Genomic DNA, 20560 nt, shown 5'->3' on the forward strand with positions numbered 1-20560 from the left:
TTGTTTTTCCGCTGATTTTATTGCTGCATTTGTAATGGGATCGATGCATGAGTTTTTTAAATAAGTTTCACAATCGATTCTGTATACGGTCTCATATCTTTAACGTAATTTTATTTCTAGCTATTATTTTAGTTAGTTTCACAAAAGATTTTTCAAGTTCATATAAATGTTTGTAAATTAATTAAACGTAACTCATATGATTGCATATTAAATTTCTCTCCGTTAAAAATTACTTATTGACGAACACACGACATTTGTCATAATATAAGAAGAGTTAGCAGCTAGTCAAGTCAGCACATGAGCTAACACATGAGTCAGCTCACGAGCTAGCTCCCCACTCCAGCTCATGAGCCAGCAGATGAGCCAGCATCGCGAGCTGGTTCTTCGAAGCATACGACTCTCGATCTAGTAGCAACACGGAACACGAGCGAGTGCTTCAGACTTCGTGTGCGTGTTTTTGAAAAGGTACAGCATACGGACTGTATGAGAGCTGGCTCGTGTGCTGGGCCATCACTGGTGTGTGTAATAGCAGCACGTTTTTTTGTGCCGAATTGCGAAGCCAACAGTCACTTGTACTGTTTGCTGCGTTCAAAATAATTTTTAATTACGTGAATATCAACTCAAAATTTTTTTCTGATTTTTTTTAGAGTATCATAAATTGAAGAGCATCAATTGGAAAGGTGAGTGGATTGAATATTTATGAATTGAAATAGATCTATTTCGTGATTTAATACCGGATGCTATAAAAAATTTCACAACCAAAGATTTTTTTTTGTAATTTTCAAAATGTCTACCAATTTCGGTTACCGGCACCCCAAGATGTTCGGTTACCGCCACCCCATTTTTTTCGACAAATCGTGAAAAATTGTCAGTGATATGCAAGCTGCTGTCGAGGCAAGCTCTAGCTACTCATACAGCAGATGCTCCGGGTAAGAAAAAACGTTGAAGACCGGCCAAATTAATACCAAAGACGCCACCATCCAAATATTCGACCAAGAGAGCCAAGGCGAAGTCACAATCAGACAATGAAAACTTTTGTCAAAAACGCTTCCAAAAAGAATAAATTCTGTTTTTTCTTTGAATAGTTGCAGTCTTTACTTATATTTTTCTATTTTGAGCGAAATTTCTTGGGGTGCTGGTAACCGAACACTTTTTTAAAAATGGCCAAAATTTATCTCTTTACTAAATTGATAACAATTTTTTTTTCAATCAAAAGAATCAACTTAGTTTCTTAATCAGCTTTAGCTTTCCATTGATGTATAGATGTCCGCATAATGTGCACTAAGTTAGAAGTTATGAGCTAAAAAGAAAAAAGTGCCGGTAACTGGACACTCTCCCTTAATAACAACAAGCTCATCTAAGCAATGACTTTTTTCTATTAGTCGACTTTCGCGATATAGACCTACATTCACTTCACTTAATTTGCTCCGTGAAGTGATATCGATAAGAAGGATCACAATCACTTCACTTGGTTTTTAACGTGTAGTGATACCGATAATAAAAGCTATATCCTATCGCGTTTTCCACACTTCTAGATTCTTGCTTAAAATATGTTTTCAATTTTTCCTTCCGTTGTGGGACGAAGATTGCTCATTACTGAATGCGGAAAGAGATTCGACGTATATCGAGTTTTGAAACAACAGTGCACCGGATAATTATTGGAAAAACACGCCCTTATATATTTAAATGAATAACTTGATTAAAGCCACGAAATATGATTACTGGCGTCGGTTTGTAGACGGATTAATGAAAGAAACATTAACGTTCCGAAGAATGCGTCACCGGAACGACACGAAGAGGAGCGAGGAGTATTCGAGCCGAATGCATATTCGGCTTTGCCGAAAAGATACGCCTTAACTCTGTTACACAACAGAAGATCTAAGACGAACGAGACACAGTTTTTGATGGTGGAGTTTGCACTACTACTCTTGTCATGTAACAATAAAGCCCCGGGGCTAGACAGAATCAAAATCAACTTGTCTGTGAATTTTCCATTAAAAAAACAGGGTAATCAGTTTCACGTTAGTTTTGTTACTAAAAGTCAAAATGAAACGACTCGTTATATCGTTTGTTCAAACTAATCAGAGTAACCTCAACATCGCTGTGTACTTCGAATATCGTAAAGCATCAGTGATTCCTGGTTTTCCTGAGGTATTGAATTCGTTTTATTAGTTTTACCAACTGACAATAGGTGTCCTAATGAATAAACTAAACTAAACTAAATATCAGTCAACTTAGGCTAAATTATCAGGGAACACAACACGAAAAAGGTCAAGTAGCTTACAATAAAACAAATTGAACGACAAATTTAAATTAAAAAAAACTCAGCAAACTCGTTGAATTGTCGACATATGGATCTAAATGGCTCATGCTGTCCGTATACAGTATACTGTGTTTCAAGAAGCAAGAAATTACGCTGTCGAAGAGATCTTTCTCGAGCACACATATTCAGACGTTAGAGTAATGCGGGACAGTCAGCAGCACCAAGAAGCAATTTCGCTGCGAATGTAGCTTGAGCATATCGACGTGAACATTTTAAAAGGGCCTTAAAACAATTGAGAGATTCTCTTTGTTTACTTTCTCTTTCGATTATATCTGCGTTATTACGCAATTGTTCGTTACATGTATGATACTATTACAAAGCTGGAGATATTTTCTTTCATTCTTTATACAAATTTGGTAAGTGTACGTCAAAATTTAGGTGTTATTAACAGAAGAGAAAGTAAACAAAGAGAATCTCTCATTGGTTTACCTCATTGGTTCCCCCTATGAAATGTTCACGTCGATATGTCCTTCTTAATTCCAGGGGTTCAATGCTTAAGAGACGGCAACGATCCTCATATGACGGTATCTGTATGGGGTCGTTCCAGGGTAAAAGTCTTAATGCGTATCTCACAAATTTGCGTTGAACTGCTTCAATTCTCAATATCCAATTTGAATGATATGGATACCAAACAATCGCGTTCGATTCAAGCACTGACCGTACCAGCGAGCAGTATAATGATCGTATGCACAAAGGATCGTGAAACTCGGAGAAAATTTTAAATTGCCAATTGCCGGTTTGCTTTGCAAATAATATTTTCGTAGTGAAGTTTCAAGGTTATTTCGCGATCAAGAATCACACCGAGATCTTTCACATGTTCTGTTCGCGTTAGCGTGTGTCCTGCGATTTTGTAATGGAATACTATTGGTGCACTTTTTCGATGAAAAGAGATAACACTGCATTTTTCGATACTCAGTTTAAAAAAATTTGAAATGTATCAAGCATTTTTTGCAACTCCAGGCAATTTAAGAGATTTTAATAATTTTGAAAATTTTCGTGTCGTCAGCATAGAATAAACGGCATTCCGACGGTAACAGCGTTGATACATCATTAATGAAGATAAAGAACAGTAACAGACCAAGGATACTACCTTGAGGCACTCCCGAAAGATACGTGAATGTCTCCGATGTCGAAGATCCAATTTTAATCCGAACAAAGCGATTCGTCAAGTAAGACTTAAACCATGCAACTCCTCGTGTAGAGGTTCCAAAAACCTCTAAATTTTTTAAAGAGAATTTCGTGATCAACCCGGTCAAATGCCGCTTTAAGGTCAATATAAACCGCATCAATTTGCAGACCAAACTGACGAAAACGCATTGTAAAGTTCGAGGTTGTTTCATAACGAAATTCCAATTTCCCGGCAGAAAGCACCATAATTCAGAAAAGATATAAAGCATACCCCGCTTTGCCCATTCTCCTACGCATTCAATTTTTTCAGAGTTTTACAATGAGACTACGAAGTAAAGCCAGAACGAGAGAACAATTAGAGCAAAATGGGCATGGTAGTGAGGTTTGTGGCTACTCTAATTATCATCAATCGGTTTTAATGCCGTTTTTGCATAAGACAACCTACTGTCGGAAACATTTACTTGGATTTCTGTGTTATTTTTGAGTAAAGTCGCATTTTCTTATTGTGTTGTCCTCCCTGTATATTGCCTGGTTTTCCTAAACAAATATCGAAAAAAAGTGTTGCAAAACATCATCAATCACTACTTTTTGAAAGCGGAAAATTTAAAAAAATTAAAAAGCTTTATATTAAATTTCATTAAATTAAGCACTAAACAAAATTGTTCAGTTTCCTAAAACCCAGTGGATCTAGAATGTCAATTGAATGATTTTTTTTATTTCATACATTTCACGAGTCTTGAGTTTTGAATTTATACTGATGAAATATTTGTCAGAGCAAGACTTTTCTATTTTTTTTACCTTTTTTTATATATATAAAAATAAGTATAGAATTCGCTCAAACTTTAGAAAAATTTTCCGAGGCCCGGAGGGCCGAATGACATATATCAATCGATTCAGCTCCGAACTGAGCAAATGTCCGTGTGTGTGTGTATGTGTGTGTCTGTATGTGTGTTGTCAACTAAGAGGTCGAGATCTCAGAGATGGCTGAACCGATTTTGATTGAACTAGTCGCAAATGAAAGGTCTCCCCGTCACCCAAAACGCTATTGAATGGTTTTGAGATAGGATGTTTACTGTTTTACAAAATTTTCAGTTTTTTGACAGTATCTGTCACAATTGACCTTGGAAACAGAATATATTTTCAGACTTAGATTCCGCACGGTAATACCTATCCAACAAGCCATAGATTGTTAAAATCCGTCCATTTTTAACGGAGATATGGAAATTTTTGTGTAAACGACTTTTCCCCCTATTCCAGCAGTAGGAGTTTTGAGCGCTGTATGACAAAGAACTGCTTGGGAGCAACGGAAAACACGATTTTTTATACTGTTACATACAATTGTTTCTAAGTACCAAAAAGACTGTGTACAGCATCCTTTTTCATGACATTTAGCCTCGGACCGTTTTTAGCACGGCTCGATTTTGGCAACATAAACGTTCGAATATGACATATATAAACCATATGATGGCAGATTTTTTTTTAATTATAATGTTTTAAACTACTTACAGCAATAAATTCTGGAAGAACATAACATCCATATACCATTCGAATCAGTTCGTCGAGATCAGCAAATGCGTTATTTCACTCAATTTTCTCGGAAAATTTTGTTTTCTACAAATTCAGATTCATACGAAAAGTCGTATGCTCCAAAACAAAGTGCCTGAATTATGTTTGGCTCCGACCTCTGGTTCCGGAACTATAGGATGATATGTGAAACGAAATCAAAATTGTGTAACTCATTCTTCTCGTAGATGGCTGAACCGATCTAAGATTCAAAAGAAATCTAAGAATCATCTAAGATTCAAATGAAAAATTTCAAGATTCTTTAAAACATCTTGCTCTTCAGTCAGATACAACTTTTGGTTTCGGGGATACAGGGTGATTCTTTATCTGACTTCGGCCATACCGATTTTAGAATTCCGGTTCCAGTATAAAATCGTTTCTCAAAGCTCAATCGTTTTCTCAAAAAAAAAAGCCTAATAAAATTTCAGAAACAAAAGTTCAAATTAAAATAAATTTATATACAAAAATTAATTAATTTTATCCAATTATGACTTCCGGTTCTTGAATTATATGATGATGAATTTTTAAAATTTAAACCAATATAGAAGATGACAAACCCGAAAAGCTTCAAAGTTGGACTCAAAACTGTTGTAATTTATTCGTCATATGGCCATAAGAATCGGTTTGGGTTATGCTGGTTCCTGAATACCGGCTCTAGAAGTACCTTAAATTACCGTAAACTCTAAAGTGGAACTTACATATCATGGCATGTTTAATCGATTACCACACTTATAGATTCAAATTCGATCCGATTTGCAGTTTCGACATTACAGAGTAATGAGTGATTAAAATCTCAAATTGTCGCTTAAAACGACGGTCATTAAAATAATGTCATGAAAACTTAAACATCGAAGAATATTCATGCAAAAAACACATGCGGATTGATAAAAAAGGTATCATCTCACTGCTAGGTGGATTAAACACGTTTTTTCTGTTCGTTTAGCACATAACGGTTACGCGTAATAAATAACCAGAGACTTTTTCGTTGGCCTTCTGATGCTGAAAACTTGGAACACCACTAGCCTTAATTTAAAAACTCCTACGGAACTTACCTCACAAAACTTTGCACCATACCGAGGAGGCGGAGAATCGCAGAACCGGTATCGATTCCGTACCCCACCGCGGCATGTGGTTGAGCAGTGTGTCCAGTTACTCCATGGTCCCCAGCCACCGGAATCGGAAGCTGCGCAGTGAAAAACGTGCCATTGGAAGAAAGAGCAAAATAAAACCAGTTAATATAACGAAGCTTATTTTCATCATCAGTACCGATATGTGTTGAAACTAGGCTAGTAAAAATGAATTGAAACTCACGGGAAACCGGAAGGGTTGGCACACAATCCATCCGTATATCAGCAACGGCGCCGGAAATTGCCTGACTCACGTAGACAAAGCAGTACTCGATGTATTTCTCGTAGAATAGGTCACACTCAAAATACAGAGCATGTTGCCCTTTCATAACCCGTTGCTCGGAAATGTAGTGCAACGAGGTGGGAGGCACTAGCGATAATACGTCCGCCCGGAGCTTTGCATACACCCTTACGCGGTCCGACTGATTGAGGATACAGGATGGGTACTGGAATAAAACACGAATTCCAGAGCCATGGACATCGCAGGGAAATATGCTTCTAGTATGAACGGTAAAAACGTACTGTTTACTCCAATCAGCCTTCAGAAGGGCTCTCGCTCCGCTCAGAATCCTTGTTAGTGTAGGATCCTCGTTAGATGAACGCAAATGTAACAGATAGTATCCGGCTAGTCCGAATAGATCACAGCGAAAATTAATCACTCTTAAGCTAGGAAAACCCCGAACCTGTTCCGAGAACAGTATTTGAGGTTTGGAGACCGCTTCCAGCGGACACGCTTCGTTACGGCCGCAGTAGACCAGTTCGAGCCAAAATTCGGGCACATCCACCGATTCGTCATTGACTGGGACCGAACTGGAACAGCGTACATCGGGGAACTGCAACGTTCCCCGGACAACTTCCTCCGGATAAGTACTGATCGTACCAGGCACTATACTGACAGTTGGCGTAGGCCAACTCACGTTCAACTGTTGTCGCAATCGCTCATCGAATTCCATTCCCATGGTGCCAGCTGGATTTTCCACACTAAGTTCGTACATCCCTCCGTGCAGGAAATAGCTGCAGGGTACCTTTATCTGGGTCACGTTGTGATTCACGTCCGGTTTGATATCCAACAGTGAAATCATCGTTCCGCCCATTGCCTTAACGAGAGAGATTTGCAGCTTCAAATCCGTCGGAGGTGGTTCTCCGTACACCATCAGTTCGGTTGCGTCCATCTGCAGCTGAATATCCAGATCGTCCGTTTGGGCTACGTAGCTCGCGGGAACCATGAGACGACCCTTGCGCAGGCCACACACCAGTGCTATCGATGAACATAAAAAAAAACAGGTGTAAAATCAAGAGCCTCGCTGTCGGATATGATTGAAGGTGGAATAGATAGGATGCAATTTTTGTTTGGCCATTTTGTTCATGGGGTTTTGTTTCGATGGCACAAAAAAAATCAAACTGATCCGAACAAACGTGGCGCAAACTAGAATACTGAAAAAGTTGAATGCGTTATAGTGTACGGAAATAATTTAATCGTGTCAACTTTACCATGTGATAGCTGATAGGCAGAACGGGGGAAAAAATACTATAAATCAGAGCGCTTACCATCGTTGATCAGCACAAACAGAATGTGTACGCAGCAGAGTAGTATTTTTCCGGCCCCGATGGAGCCTCCCCCACCCAGCGTCCCGACGTGCATATTGCGTTCACCAACTTGGTGAAGGTTTTGGCGGACTCGGGATGGTGACAGCAACAGTGGACAGTGTAATTGTGCCTCGAGCTTGGAATTTTCATTCTACATTCTTCTCTCCACTTTCCCCGTCTCGCAATAGAACCTACAGGAAGGGGTAGGCGACGATGGTAAATTTGTCCTACCAGCTTCCGTAGGCTGGAAAGTGACACGCATCTGGGTTTTCCGGATGGATGGATTATCCCAACAAGCATGCACACACGCACACACTCTTTTTTCACGGCTGAGCGGCTGATGGCGAGTCGAGTGTTGATCGAAACAAGATGTACAACAATCAGAAGAAAAAAAAACGCCTGTTGAAACGAGCGGATGCGGTTTGAATCTGTGATAAGGTTCGAGTGTTTTGACCTGGAATGGGAGATCAGAGATGGGGGAAAATGTTAGATGAATATTGTTTTCGCATAATTTAACTAAATCTTAGATTGTGTTGTTGGTCTGGTAAGCAATCAGTTCAGAGTACCGTCAGTGGAGGCTACTTTGAGCCCGAAAAGTGTAGATTAGTTAGTGTTTTTAGTGCACAGGAAAAATATAACTTAAACCGAATCAAAAAAAAAATCAGCAAACTTTTCAACTCTTCGTATAATCAGTGGTAAAAGTCACCCCACAGAGCAGTAAATTGAGATGAAATGTGTACCCGGAGAGTACGTCCCTAATAGGATGCTGATCATTTCTATTTTTCTGCTTTCCGGTTTTCTTGCAATATTTTCCAAGTAAAAGCTCATCCACTCAGGCGAAGCGGACCTCGGTGTCGAGCCGTGTCGGAATACATGAAAGCTATCATCTCTCGCCCCTAGCATCGCCATCAACTATCGAAGAATCCCAACGCGGTATGCAAAACGAGGGACGAAAAATGGGGACATTAAGCTTTATCTCCTACACCGTGTTCTCCAATTTCGTTTGTCTCTTCGCAGAAAGGGGTATTAAATTCTCTTAGTTTCACTCATAAGCCCATTCACAAGATTTCATTGGCTGCGAGTGACTGAGAACGGGGTGCCAGTTTGTTAGCAAGGTCGAAGAAAAGTTTCTTCCGCGTGCCGCTCCAGAAGCGCTCCCATTTCTTGACTTTTCCCGACACGTTTGGTGCGAAACTTGTCGCAGAACTTTTCCGTTTTATCATATACTTCACCAATGAACGAACGATTTCTGATACCGTTCATCCTGTCGGCGAGTGTGATTAGTGTACGAGGAGGCAGAAGGAACCAACTTTGCTGAATTTAATTAATTTTAAAATATCACGTACTGCGACAGCTTCAGCTCTTGATCCCCAGGAGAACTTATCACGATGAACAATAGTTTTCGGAAATCACAATTATACTTTCGTACGTGCCACTTCAGCATTACGTAGGCACGAGGATGGATTTTTATCGAATCCAACAGATTTGATGCCGAGTTTGATAATCCTGTCATTAGAATGAAAATAGTACATTCGATACGGAGGCACGGTTTGAAGCTTAGTGAGGTTTGATGAATTCTAAATTGAACTTCCCAATTTATTTTTATCACAGAATGTAACATCATTCAAATTCAAGAGTTTCTACCAAATTAAGTACCAAGTTGGACATTTTCATGGATGCTCTCTTTTGATTTGGAATCTTATTTATGACATCATATTGAACTTTGTTGATCGTTATAACGAAAGACAGCCAAACAGAAAGCTATAAATTGAATGATGAATACATGTACTTAATCAAAGTTCGTGCAAACAATTCGCGATTTGACGAAGGATTAATTAAACAACCTGTTTTAATCCACCTAGTGGTGTGATGGTGCCTTTCTCATGTTACTCATCTATAAATATAAATGCAGAGGTTATCCTTTGTAATCGCATCTCTTAAGAACGGATGGATGGATTTACAGAATTCTTTTTTTTTTTGTTTGATTAGCTTATAGTCGCACCGGGTTCGTACATCGAAAAAATTAAGAAAACTAGCCGGAAAAGTGTGAAAAATCCGCATAGTTGTTTTGTATGGAAAGTGGAATTTTTCCGTTGAAAATGTCGCCCATGCTTGCTAGATCTACGATTAATGTTTGGCCCGCAACGAGTTGCATAAATGCTTGGCCGTCGAAGAAAAGAATACTAGATCGTTAAAAAATCGTTTGGCGCGCAACGATGGAGATTTCACATGCATCATTTCGAGCCACGTGCTTAGGGATCAAGAGTAAACCAAGTTACCTTGCGTTGGTAGTTTGAGTATTATGTACATTTTATTTGGTACGTATGTCATTGATCTATGTATTCATATATGCAGTGCAACCAGTTTATCAAAGTGGTTTGCCCGATTGAGTTTCAAACAATCTTTTTCAACAATAATTTATTCTCAAATTAATGGTAAGCCTGACTTTTTGGATTAAATATAAGTTTTGATCAATTTTGCACCAACATTTGATGGAAAATTGCTTACATTTTACGAATGTAGAACTTAATTCCCTAATAAAAATAAGTTAACAACACTACTTCAATGCATTTTTATTAGATTGCGCTACACAAAATAAACAAAACTAAATATTTGCTGTTACAAAAGCAGTTTTCCGGAAAAATAAATAGTTTTACGACAACATTCTATATCTATTGCCTTTCGCGTGCTAAATTGAAGGTTCCTATTTTGCGGGTTTTCTTAAAGAATATACGTAAATCTTTATATCGCTATAATTTCTGCAAGAAGAAATCCATATAGGAATGTGTTTGTTGCTAATCAAATGTGTTAGTGGAAGTAAGCTGAAACTGAAATAATGTTTCTCGAGCAGCTTCAAGAACTTCAAGAGTGTTAGGCTAAGATTTTCGGTTTTCTTCAATTGCAATTTTAAGCAGAATGGACTGATTGGTTTATTTTTCAACCATATGGAAAATTTATTGATTAAAATCAGGAAAAGAAGCGCCGGAATTTGTTTTAACGCACACATTGTTGACATTACTCATACGCTTGCAAAGAGTCTTGTTCCTTAATTGGGTATTAAGGCGCTTAGGTCAAACTAAGAGATTTTACTTGCATTTTGGTTTGTAATAATTTAGATTATACTAAGCGCACATAATAAGTGGTAATTAGATATCAATGTTCAAGATGATTACCATAATGGATTGAGACTACCATTTCATATTGTGAGAAATGTTTAAACTGGTACGATCAATATCAAATTAAAATTAAAGCGTCGTTTCTCTAAGCAACCAAATGTTTACACTGTACCTAAAAAATATCCACTTTATTAGAGCTCTAAAGATCGCGTGGCACTTTTTGGCAACTTGAATTTACAGAACAAGTTCTGAGAAAACTTCCTCGCTGCTTAAAAGCTATACAAGGCCCTGCATCAAAGTTTGTTCTGTTGCGTCGGGCGAACACTAAAGTATGATTAATTGCTTAAAAACGGACTGTTCAGGATGATGTTTAAGTCAGATCTAAGTCAGTTGGGCTAAATACAAATTGTAAATACTCTCTAGAAGAGCAACTTTTCAACATTGTGTTAAGTTTATAAATACAAAATGCTGGTTAGTGTGCTTTTTTGTCGATTACCGAAAGCAAGAATCACATCTGGAAGAGAAAACGTGGTACCTTATATCTATTATGTCGAAGCCTTTAGAGAGGGATCTCTGTTCAGTGCATTGAGTCAAAGGATGAGATGACAATCTGTGCATATGCTTAATTTCTGCTCAACAGATATATTTCACATTTTCACATTAATTTTTGATGATATTTCTTTTTTGCGCTAAAGTGAATGTGTATCGAATTCTCTTGATTGTAGGTTAAGTAAACAGAAAAATAATGGAGAGAAACGTTAATCACTTAGTCGTTTGACAATTCTGCTACGAATTCGAACAAATAATTTTTGGGCGACACGAAGTTCAACGGTTCAGCTAGTACTCTCATAAATATTAATGGAGCATTTTTCACCAAATTTACCTTTGAATCATGAATAAAAACAAGGAAGTTTGTTCGAAACAGTTTTGAATAAGTCAATTCAGAAGAATTCATTCCGATATCTTCAACCTGGATCAATGACCCAGTGTAGCTTCCAAACGAGCGTAAGCTTGTTGAATTTGGTTCAATCATCTCGGAGAAAAAAGACTTTGTTTTGTCGAATACTTCACCTTCACCGTTATATCTCCGGAATCGTGCGTGACAGCCAATTCATCTTCGAATTTGATTCACAACTCAAGAGTAGCGTTCAAACGAGCCTAAGTTAAAATCGGATCGGCCATCTTCAAGAAAATTAAGCTTTTTGCGTCTGCTTTACGACTTCTTAGTGGATTATGTGATTCCGCGAGGTGGCATTAGTAGTTTAACATAATCTGCTAATCCACTGATGAGTCAAAGACGAAGCGTTATAAAAATGAAATAAGCCGTGTGCACTTTGCACAAACTAATTACCCACGAGTTTCCAAAACCTCTGAATTTAGCTACTTTGGACTTGAAATGGTATGATAAATATGTTACTTTTTAAGACTGACCAAAAAATATTTAAAAACTACTTGAACAGACGTTTGTTTTCAATTTGATTTTTGGTTAATTTTTCAACTCTAGAAAAAAGTGATCGATTTTTTTTTCAATGTCTATTCGTTTTAGAGAGCTCATACGATTTCCAATAAGAGTTTCCGAGCTACAACTATTTGAAGAAATTTTCATGAAAAAATACATACCTCCTATTTGAAAATCAGTCTTTAGTCAAATCGGCCATTCCATCCGTGCAAAAAACAAAGTGTTTACCATACTGAAGATGTGTGCAAAGTTTCGTGCAAATTAAAAAAAAATGTGCTTTTGTTGTCACTTTTTATGATATTTATTCCTGAAAACGGTCATCTTTAACCCCAAATATTTGACAGCAGTTGCATTCGGAACTAAGTTGGGTGTTACTTCTAGCAAAAGTGCTAGATCACACACGAATAGGTTTGTTTTGAGAAAAAAATTGTCATTTCAAAGAAGATATTCATTATCATTTCAAAGAAGATCCTAAAATACAAAAAAAGGGACAAAAACAAAATCAAAAATCAGCGTCTAACGGCAAAGTAGAAAGTGAAGGTAGATTTAGGTAGAGGTAGATATTTGTTTTCTGTTGAATAGGTTTCCATAGAGATAGGACTATAATTGAATGCTGTGGCGCCCGAGTAAAGCGAAGTATGCATGCAGGGTAGTCTAATTGGCAAAACAATTTCCCCGGATAGGAGCAAGCTACGGGTTCGAGTTCCGTTTCTGCGATAATATTTTAGCGGTTTTCATTACATAGTTATATTCGCATGTCATTTTTTCAATCTCTGTTTTCCTCTTAAGAAAATGATCAAATTTAAACCTAGCTCAAGGCTGCTATAAATCTTAACAAGACTAAAACAAATCATTGAATATTATTTTGCCGAACACTCGACATTAAATCAACGAATTGTGATATTTCTTGGCTCTTTAAAAAGGTAAAAATTTTGAAAATGATGGTTTTGGCTCTTTCGACTCAAAAGGTTGCCGACCCCTGGTAACGATCAAAATAGAAAGTAAACAAAGAGAAACTGTCACTTTCTCATTGTCATTCGAAAAATACACTCAGAATTCAGAAAATAATTAAGGTCGTTACGAAGTTGGACCGGTCGGCTAGTTATAAATATAATTTATAAGCACTAGTCTGATGAAATTAATGTATTGTTTTTTTTTACAATCTTAGTATTTCATGGTAGAATCAGTACCGCTTACTATAAATGCTTACTCATCAAGTGATGACAAGAAGAAGAACAATGTGCAACAATGAAATACACTTCAGGCCTCAATAACAATTCGATTTTATTACACTTAATTTCCTGTTGGCTGCACAATCATGGAGAGGGGGGCTTACTGATAAGATGAAATTGATACTGATGGGTTATAGTTGGCAGACAAGCATTTACTTCGCTTTTCTACGACCATGTAAGTAGTGTATCGAAAATAAGCTATCCACATACATTTGTGTTGTACGCATGTATTTGTGATGGTTCTTTATGCTCAGATCATAGCATACTGTGCCTTTGGCTGTCAGCTTTTGTTTATTCACTTGTTTGTGCGGTTGAAATTCTGCGATTTCAAAATGTCGCGTATTGAAAAGTAAGTGAAAATTAAGATTCTGGACACATGGCTAAGTGAGAAGGGTATTACCGTATTACTATGCGAAAATTAGCGAAGCGGTTTAGGATTCATCATGCCAGTGTTAAAACCATCATTAATGAGTTTGGGGAACACTATTCTTTGGATGAGCTACCAGGAAGAGGCAGAACATCCGGTTCTTCCAACCCTAAACTGGACCAGAAAGTGGTATCTCTAATCATGAATAACAAATCAATGTTAATACGAGGTTTAGCCAAAAAAGCAGTAACGAGTGTCGGAATGATCCAGCGTATCAAGAGGAGAAATCACCTGAAGACCTACAAGAAGCAGAAAATCTCGAAACAAAGTGTAGAACAGAAGAAGCGAGCATTGAACAAGGGCCCGGAAATTATATTGGCGTCTTTTGCAGTATCCGGATGCATGCGTTTTGATGGACGATGAAACTTATGTAAAGGAGGACTCAAAAACCCTTCAAGGTTCACAATACTTTACTGTCGTCGTTGAGGAGGATGTGAGCGATGCGGACAGGTCGATTCAAACGGAGAAATTCGGTTTGAATGTACTGATATAACAAGCAATATGTTCCTGTGGTTTGAAGTCAATCATTTTTACACTACCGGAACTATAAATGCAGAAATCTATCGATTCGAGTGTCTCCAGAAGAGATTGCTGCCTTTATATAAGAAGCATAGTACACCTCCACTGTTTTGGCTGGATTTAGTGTCGGCTCGCTATGCCAAAACCACTCTTAATTGGCTTGCGGAAAAGGGTATAAATTTCGTTGAGAAAAATATCAATCCACCAAATTGCCCTCAGCTTCGACCCATCTAACTTTACTGGGCAATCGAGAAGTGGGTCTTCAAGAAGACTGGTAAGGCAGCTGGGAACATGCAGGAGTTCGAAATAAATTTGGGCTCAAGCGTCCAAAAAATGCGATGCAACACTTGTCCGGAACTTGATGAAGAGAGTTCGATCAAAAGTTCAATTCGTGAAGGAATAACTTAAACTTCACCCGTTGTTCATTATGCTCAAGTTTAACCTCGTACAATAAAGGATCAATTTTTAGTGTGAATAAAATATCGGTTTTTATCATAATTTGAAAAAAAAATTTGTGGATAGCTTATTTTCGATACACTCCTTATAGCTTGTAACCTAGAAATGGCCAAAACAGTTCTACTTAAGCGATCATTATCAAGTGATTAGTTATTTAAAAATAATTAATTCATTTGAATTAATTCTTTATGTTGGAATTATTCAATTGATAAATTTCATTACATGAAACTCTACAACCAAACGTTTGATTTTTTTCTCTATTGCAGGCCAAAACCGTACAGTAAAGAAATCATTTTTACCATTCGTTTAATCTTCCTGTCACCAAGTACTTCACAGGCTGTTAAAAGCCGATACCTATAAATTTTTCGCTACTTCTGAAATAAATCGCTTCTTACTTATCAACGAGCTCTCGAGAAACCAATTTCATTCACTTTGAACCATCGTTATGATGGTGCACGGTAAAGGAGAGAATGAAAGTACTTCAACTATTCATCCCATTTGAGGCGAAGAACCGCATTATCTATCAGTCGGATGAATACGAGCAAGCGAGGTTTCGGGTAGGCGGATAGCAACGAAACTGTAAATGAAAGGCACCACCCGTATACAGGCGCAAAATATGCAAGGAGGATTTTTCTCTTCACCATTCGTCATTAAAAGCAAAGCTTTGAACGAATGTAAGCCAACGTAGAACAAAACTCGCAAATATTATACCCCTACCTGTCATCCTTGTTGCATATCTTCACAACAATCTTTGCACCGTAGAAGCATTTTCGTCTGTGGCTTATGTGTTTAATAAGCATTATTCTCCCATCCCACTGAAAATTCCGCACCTCGACGTATTTAACAATGCACCATATCAGCCATCATTTTCATCATCATCATCGTCATCATTCGAATTACCAAACGTGTAGGGTGCAGTAGGGCTTTGATGGGCTCTCTACATGCAACCCTCGCAACATGGATGTGCAATTGCACGCAAGGGTAACACGCGGGTTTGACGTCGTCTATAAACTCGAAAAGGGGTGGCACTAAAAGGACACGGAAATTACAGACCATGCATTTTCTTCGGCGTAATTTAGTACCTAATGAGCACGCTATTAAATAGCAATGTAGAAATCAATATTTTAATGCCTTTTCTGTTGTTCATAGACTACTGATATTGCAGGGTCATTTTATATCAGTGGTTGCTTGCCTGCCGGTATTCATAATGTACCGACGTGTTTTGAACTTATGATTGGTGCGATGAGGGTAGAATGCAAAATCGATTTTTTATGGTGTTGTTTTGAAATTAATTACCCTCAGCACGCGATCGAATCTACCCGAAATTGTCAGCATGTTGGTCAACAGTCGACAGTGATGCCAAATATTAGAAATACAAACACTCGTAACGTTATACGTTTTCAGATCATGCGTCGTTCTAAAATTTGGCAACGATGGATATTCGATACCCGTAAATAACTCTCGCACATATACAAACGTAAGCCACTGAATGGCTAGACAGTAACTTTGCATGATATCCTAAAAAAAATTCAAGGGTCGCGTGTCGAAACACAAAATCCCCTAATGTACGATTGCAACTGTCTACACCCTTCTCCTGTTCCACCCACACGTCGATGACGACATCGCCTCCTGGAAAGATGAGGATAGTGATGATGATGCTTTCATCGGTGGTAGCACCACTCGGCAAACTTATAGTAGTCCTAATAATTTTATTTATGTTCCGAGTTTGTTGCACCATACTTCACTCAGTTCGCGAACGCAAATATCCTTCGGCAACCGTCAGAGTGTTGCTGAGCGGACCAAACGAGTACGAAAGTAGGCTGTAGAGCTACGAATCAGTCGGAAGGGTAAATCGAAATGAGACACGAAGTTTACCACCTCAGCAGGCTCAAGCGGAAGATTTGTTTTTATCTTGTACATTGCACCTTTTCCGTTCGGTCTGCAAAGGATTTCCGTTTGTGTATGCAGTGGCTCTTATTTCGCAAGGCTGAGCTTATAAATTTTTGTATTTTTTTGTATGCTAATATGTGGGTAAGTTCCAATTGTCTGTTCTGTGGATAAGTTTTTTTGCAACAAGCCTGATTGAAATTAGGGGGGAGCGTGTAGAGTTGTAGGATCTAAGTAGGCGATTTCATTTAATTTGAATCTCTTGTTTCTTATCGCGATGTAAAAGAAGAACTGCTCTCGTTAGCAAAGTGCTGTGTCGGATGAAATAGGGTGAGTGGACAAAAGCGCAAAAACATTCAAAGGGGCTCTTAAGCATGCGGATCTAGAGATGAATGGATACTTGTTATGAAATAACTTTCTGGCATTCGATTGTTATTGTATTCATATTGTATTATAATTATCTTTGTGTAGCTGAGTAGATCAGTTCCTCCATCTAGCGCAGATCGCAGGTGCACCGCATGATTAGACGCAACAAAAAGCTACTGAACATGTTTCATACTTCCAATCCAAGAACATGACAGCAGCAGAAAGCGGAGTAATTTTAAACCTATATATTTCGTCGAATACAAGGCTCTCTGGATATGGGCGGTAGTTAAAAGCGAAATCAAGAGCATCAACGGACTCAAGGAAGTCACCCTCACTAACACAGTCTGCCACGATTGAATTCATTGTAATGGCTCCATGCAAAACACGTGACAGTGTAGATAGTAGAAAACGCAGCCTGCTGTTTGGGGTGAATAAAATATACCGCTGACAACATGGAGGGGATGTGTTGCAGTTCCTAACATTCACCTAACATCCAAGAGAAGCAAATCGTAAAGAAAACAACTTAGGGAGATAAAACAACGATCCACCGTAACGCAATATTTGTGTTAATTCCGATCCTAAATTAATAATTTATTGCTTTCGACTGGTTTGTTAAATGGGCGGCCGGTCACAGAAGGAAGACTATACTAGGAACAAGTGGAAATTGCGGTAATCATATGACGACGCCACTTGGCTGCGCTTTGGTTCTGATGACTTGAATGATGATATAGTCTACACGGTTGCCACGGACTACGCGATATTGCATTGAATAACCGTGGCCTGTGGCTTTTCAAGTGTAAGGATATCCCTCCACAAGAAAATTACATTAGAGCTAGTCTGGCCACTGACTGCTCTGGATCTGCCTGTCCCGATATTCTACACAGCGGAACGAAACATCCTTCGTAAATTGATACATCTCGCACACCCATGGAAGCAGGAGAAGCAGACCTAAACTTTGGGTGAATGTTTTCGAGTTTTCGTTGAGCTGGAAAAGTACTTTAGCACCGGGGAATGATAACTGATGCGGTGTGATTCGCACAGCGGCGGAATTTCGTCCAATCAGTGCAGTAATTTTGATTTGATAGATGTTACTAAATTCCCAAGAGAGAAGAGCTAATTTATTCAATCGCGAAATGTTCTACACTTAAAAGAATATTCACGTTCAAGTTTGTGAAATAGTTTCAAACGAATAATAAATATTTTACGTCACGAAAATGAATGTTATACGTCCATCCCCCAAAATTAATAGAACCATCACATACAATTTACGTGAAATAACCAAACCGTCAAACAATCTACACGAATTTGCAGTGTGAAAAATTCGATTTTTCAAATGGCAAACAGTGAGTCCATAAACTGTAAGTAGTTCGGAAGTTTTTTTGAGAAATCTTTACTAAAATTTAAAAAGTACAAACCAAGAATTGTGTTTTTTCTACTTTTCAAGATCTATCAGTTGATAACCAAGGATAACTTTCACAATCTTTTCGACTGCTATTGAAGTTTATCAGGATTCGACAGCTGGATTCAAAACAGGGAGTTGATATGCTTTTTAGTTTTTTTAAATATATTTATTTTATCATGATAATCAACTTGTTACCAAATGAAAATGTTTGAAAATCCCCTCTGATGCCTATAGGTGGTGTGAAATAAGCTTTTACGCAGATTTTTACAAATTATCATAGAAGATAACATGACTTGAGGTAAATTTTGCCGCAATATTAAATGAAATACATTTCAATTACATGTGTTAAAGAATTATTGTCTATCTAGAAGGTAAATGGGAACACCTACTAAATTTTATTTATTGAACACATAACTATTACCGGATTACGCATTAAATAGCTTCTATATGCCAGTCCATTGAATACTGCGTGAAAAGTAGGGTAAAAATATTCACATAACTTTTCACGTAACTGAATTATCTCTTCATTCAACCTATATCATTGTTGAAGTGCATGGTAATAGTGTATGGTAGAGTTTCGATTTTTTTTTTGAAATATACGGTTTTTATGAAATCAGACTCATTACTTAATTATCACACCTTGTGTGATGGTGATTATTTTGCTGAGTGATCATACTTAAGGGGGCACAAAAAGTATTACTACAGATCATTAAACTTTGCAATATATAAAACATTCTTATAAAGGGAACGGAGAGGTCAGAGCAAATAAAAAGTAAGCAAGTAAGCAAGTTTAGTATCTCTTCCGAATGTTGTGACACGATCACAAACATTCTCCAATATTCGAAATTGGTAAAGAATAGCACATTTCACATTGTAGCAAATTAGTTCAAAAATCAAAAAAAAAAGTAACTTAGTTAAGCAATATGAACGATTACGGAGACGCATTACGGGGATAACAGAAAAAAGTTTTATATCATAAGATATTTCTAGAAATTTTTTGAATATTTGTTCCAGTTTCCAAAATATTGGGGGGGGGGGGGGGTCATGGCCACTCCAATAAATCTTTGCCCCCTTCCCCCCTTGGATGCCGCCCCTGATTTTGATGGTTTGATTGTAGACGTAGAACGAACAGACTCGAGTAGAACGTAAAAAACCCAAACTTTTGATGGAACGAAGAGCTTCAGCTTGAGCTTGAGCTTGAGCGACCACTCCTGGTTGCTACTCCGTTACTGATCGGGATTAGTGGAAATTGTACAGGGAATTTCTAGATGATCCAACCTGGGACTGGTAAATCATACTTCAATGCACATCTTCTGGTAACACCAGAATTCATTGATCAGTACCGGCGCCAGCCAGGCCCGAACGTAGATCGTCTAAGGAATGGGAAGGGATGTTAGTCCAACACTTGTTGTTACTAGAGGCCGTATATACTACTGCGCACTCCACAAGTCTCACGGGAGAAGGATATTTGTTAGTAAAAATTTCAGTATTGGTATTATTCGCGCCCGACTCAGTATGTTCCGGTTTCTAGATGCTCGGATGCACCACTAAACTCACTGACTTCTCGAGTGAACATTTCAACAATATCATATATTGAAGTCCCGGGAAGTCTTGATTCACAGCTCTTATTCGAGGAAACTTAAGAAAAATTTGCAATACTACCGCGTAAAGAATAAAAACTTCCCTATTTTTACCTTTTTTTATAAATATAAAAAATAGGTATAGAATTCGCTCAAACTTTAGAAAAATTTTCCGAGGCCCGGAGGGCCGAATGTCATATACCAATCGATTCAGCTCGACGAACTGAGCAAATGTCCGTGTGTGTGTGTGTGTGTGTGTGTGTGTGTGTGTGTGTGTGTGTGTGTGTGTGTCTGTGTGTGTGTCTGTGTGTGTGTCTGTATGTGTGTTGTCAACTAAGAGGTCGAGATCTCAGAGATGGCTGGACCGATTTTGATCAAACTAGTCGCA

At 38.0% G+C, this 20560-nt stretch overlaps 1 protein-coding gene across 1 annotated transcript in view; it reads right to left on the reverse strand.

Moving 5' to 3' along the window:
• Window positions 1-20560, reverse strand: part of LOC131427974 (uncharacterized) — a 68019-nt gene that overhangs the window by 11513 nt on the left and 35946 nt on the right. Inside the window, exons 2-4 of the mRNA XM_058591589.1 lie at window positions 7690-8182; window positions 6326-7399; window positions 6067-6197 (exon numbers count right to left, since the gene is read on the reverse strand). Of these exons, the coding sequence (XP_058447572.1) occupies window positions 6067-6197; window positions 6326-7399; window positions 7690-7783 (1299 nt within the window). The 5' untranslated portion in view covers window positions 7784-8182. The remainder of the gene's footprint in view (window positions 1-6066; window positions 6198-6325; window positions 7400-7689; window positions 8183-20560) is intronic.

This window comes from Malaya genurostris, chromosome 2, assembly GCF_030247185.1.
Source record: "Malaya genurostris strain Urasoe2022 chromosome 2, Malgen_1.1, whole genome shotgun sequence".
In the NCBI taxonomy this organism is placed as follows: domain Eukaryota; kingdom Metazoa; phylum Arthropoda; class Insecta; order Diptera; family Culicidae; genus Malaya; species Malaya genurostris.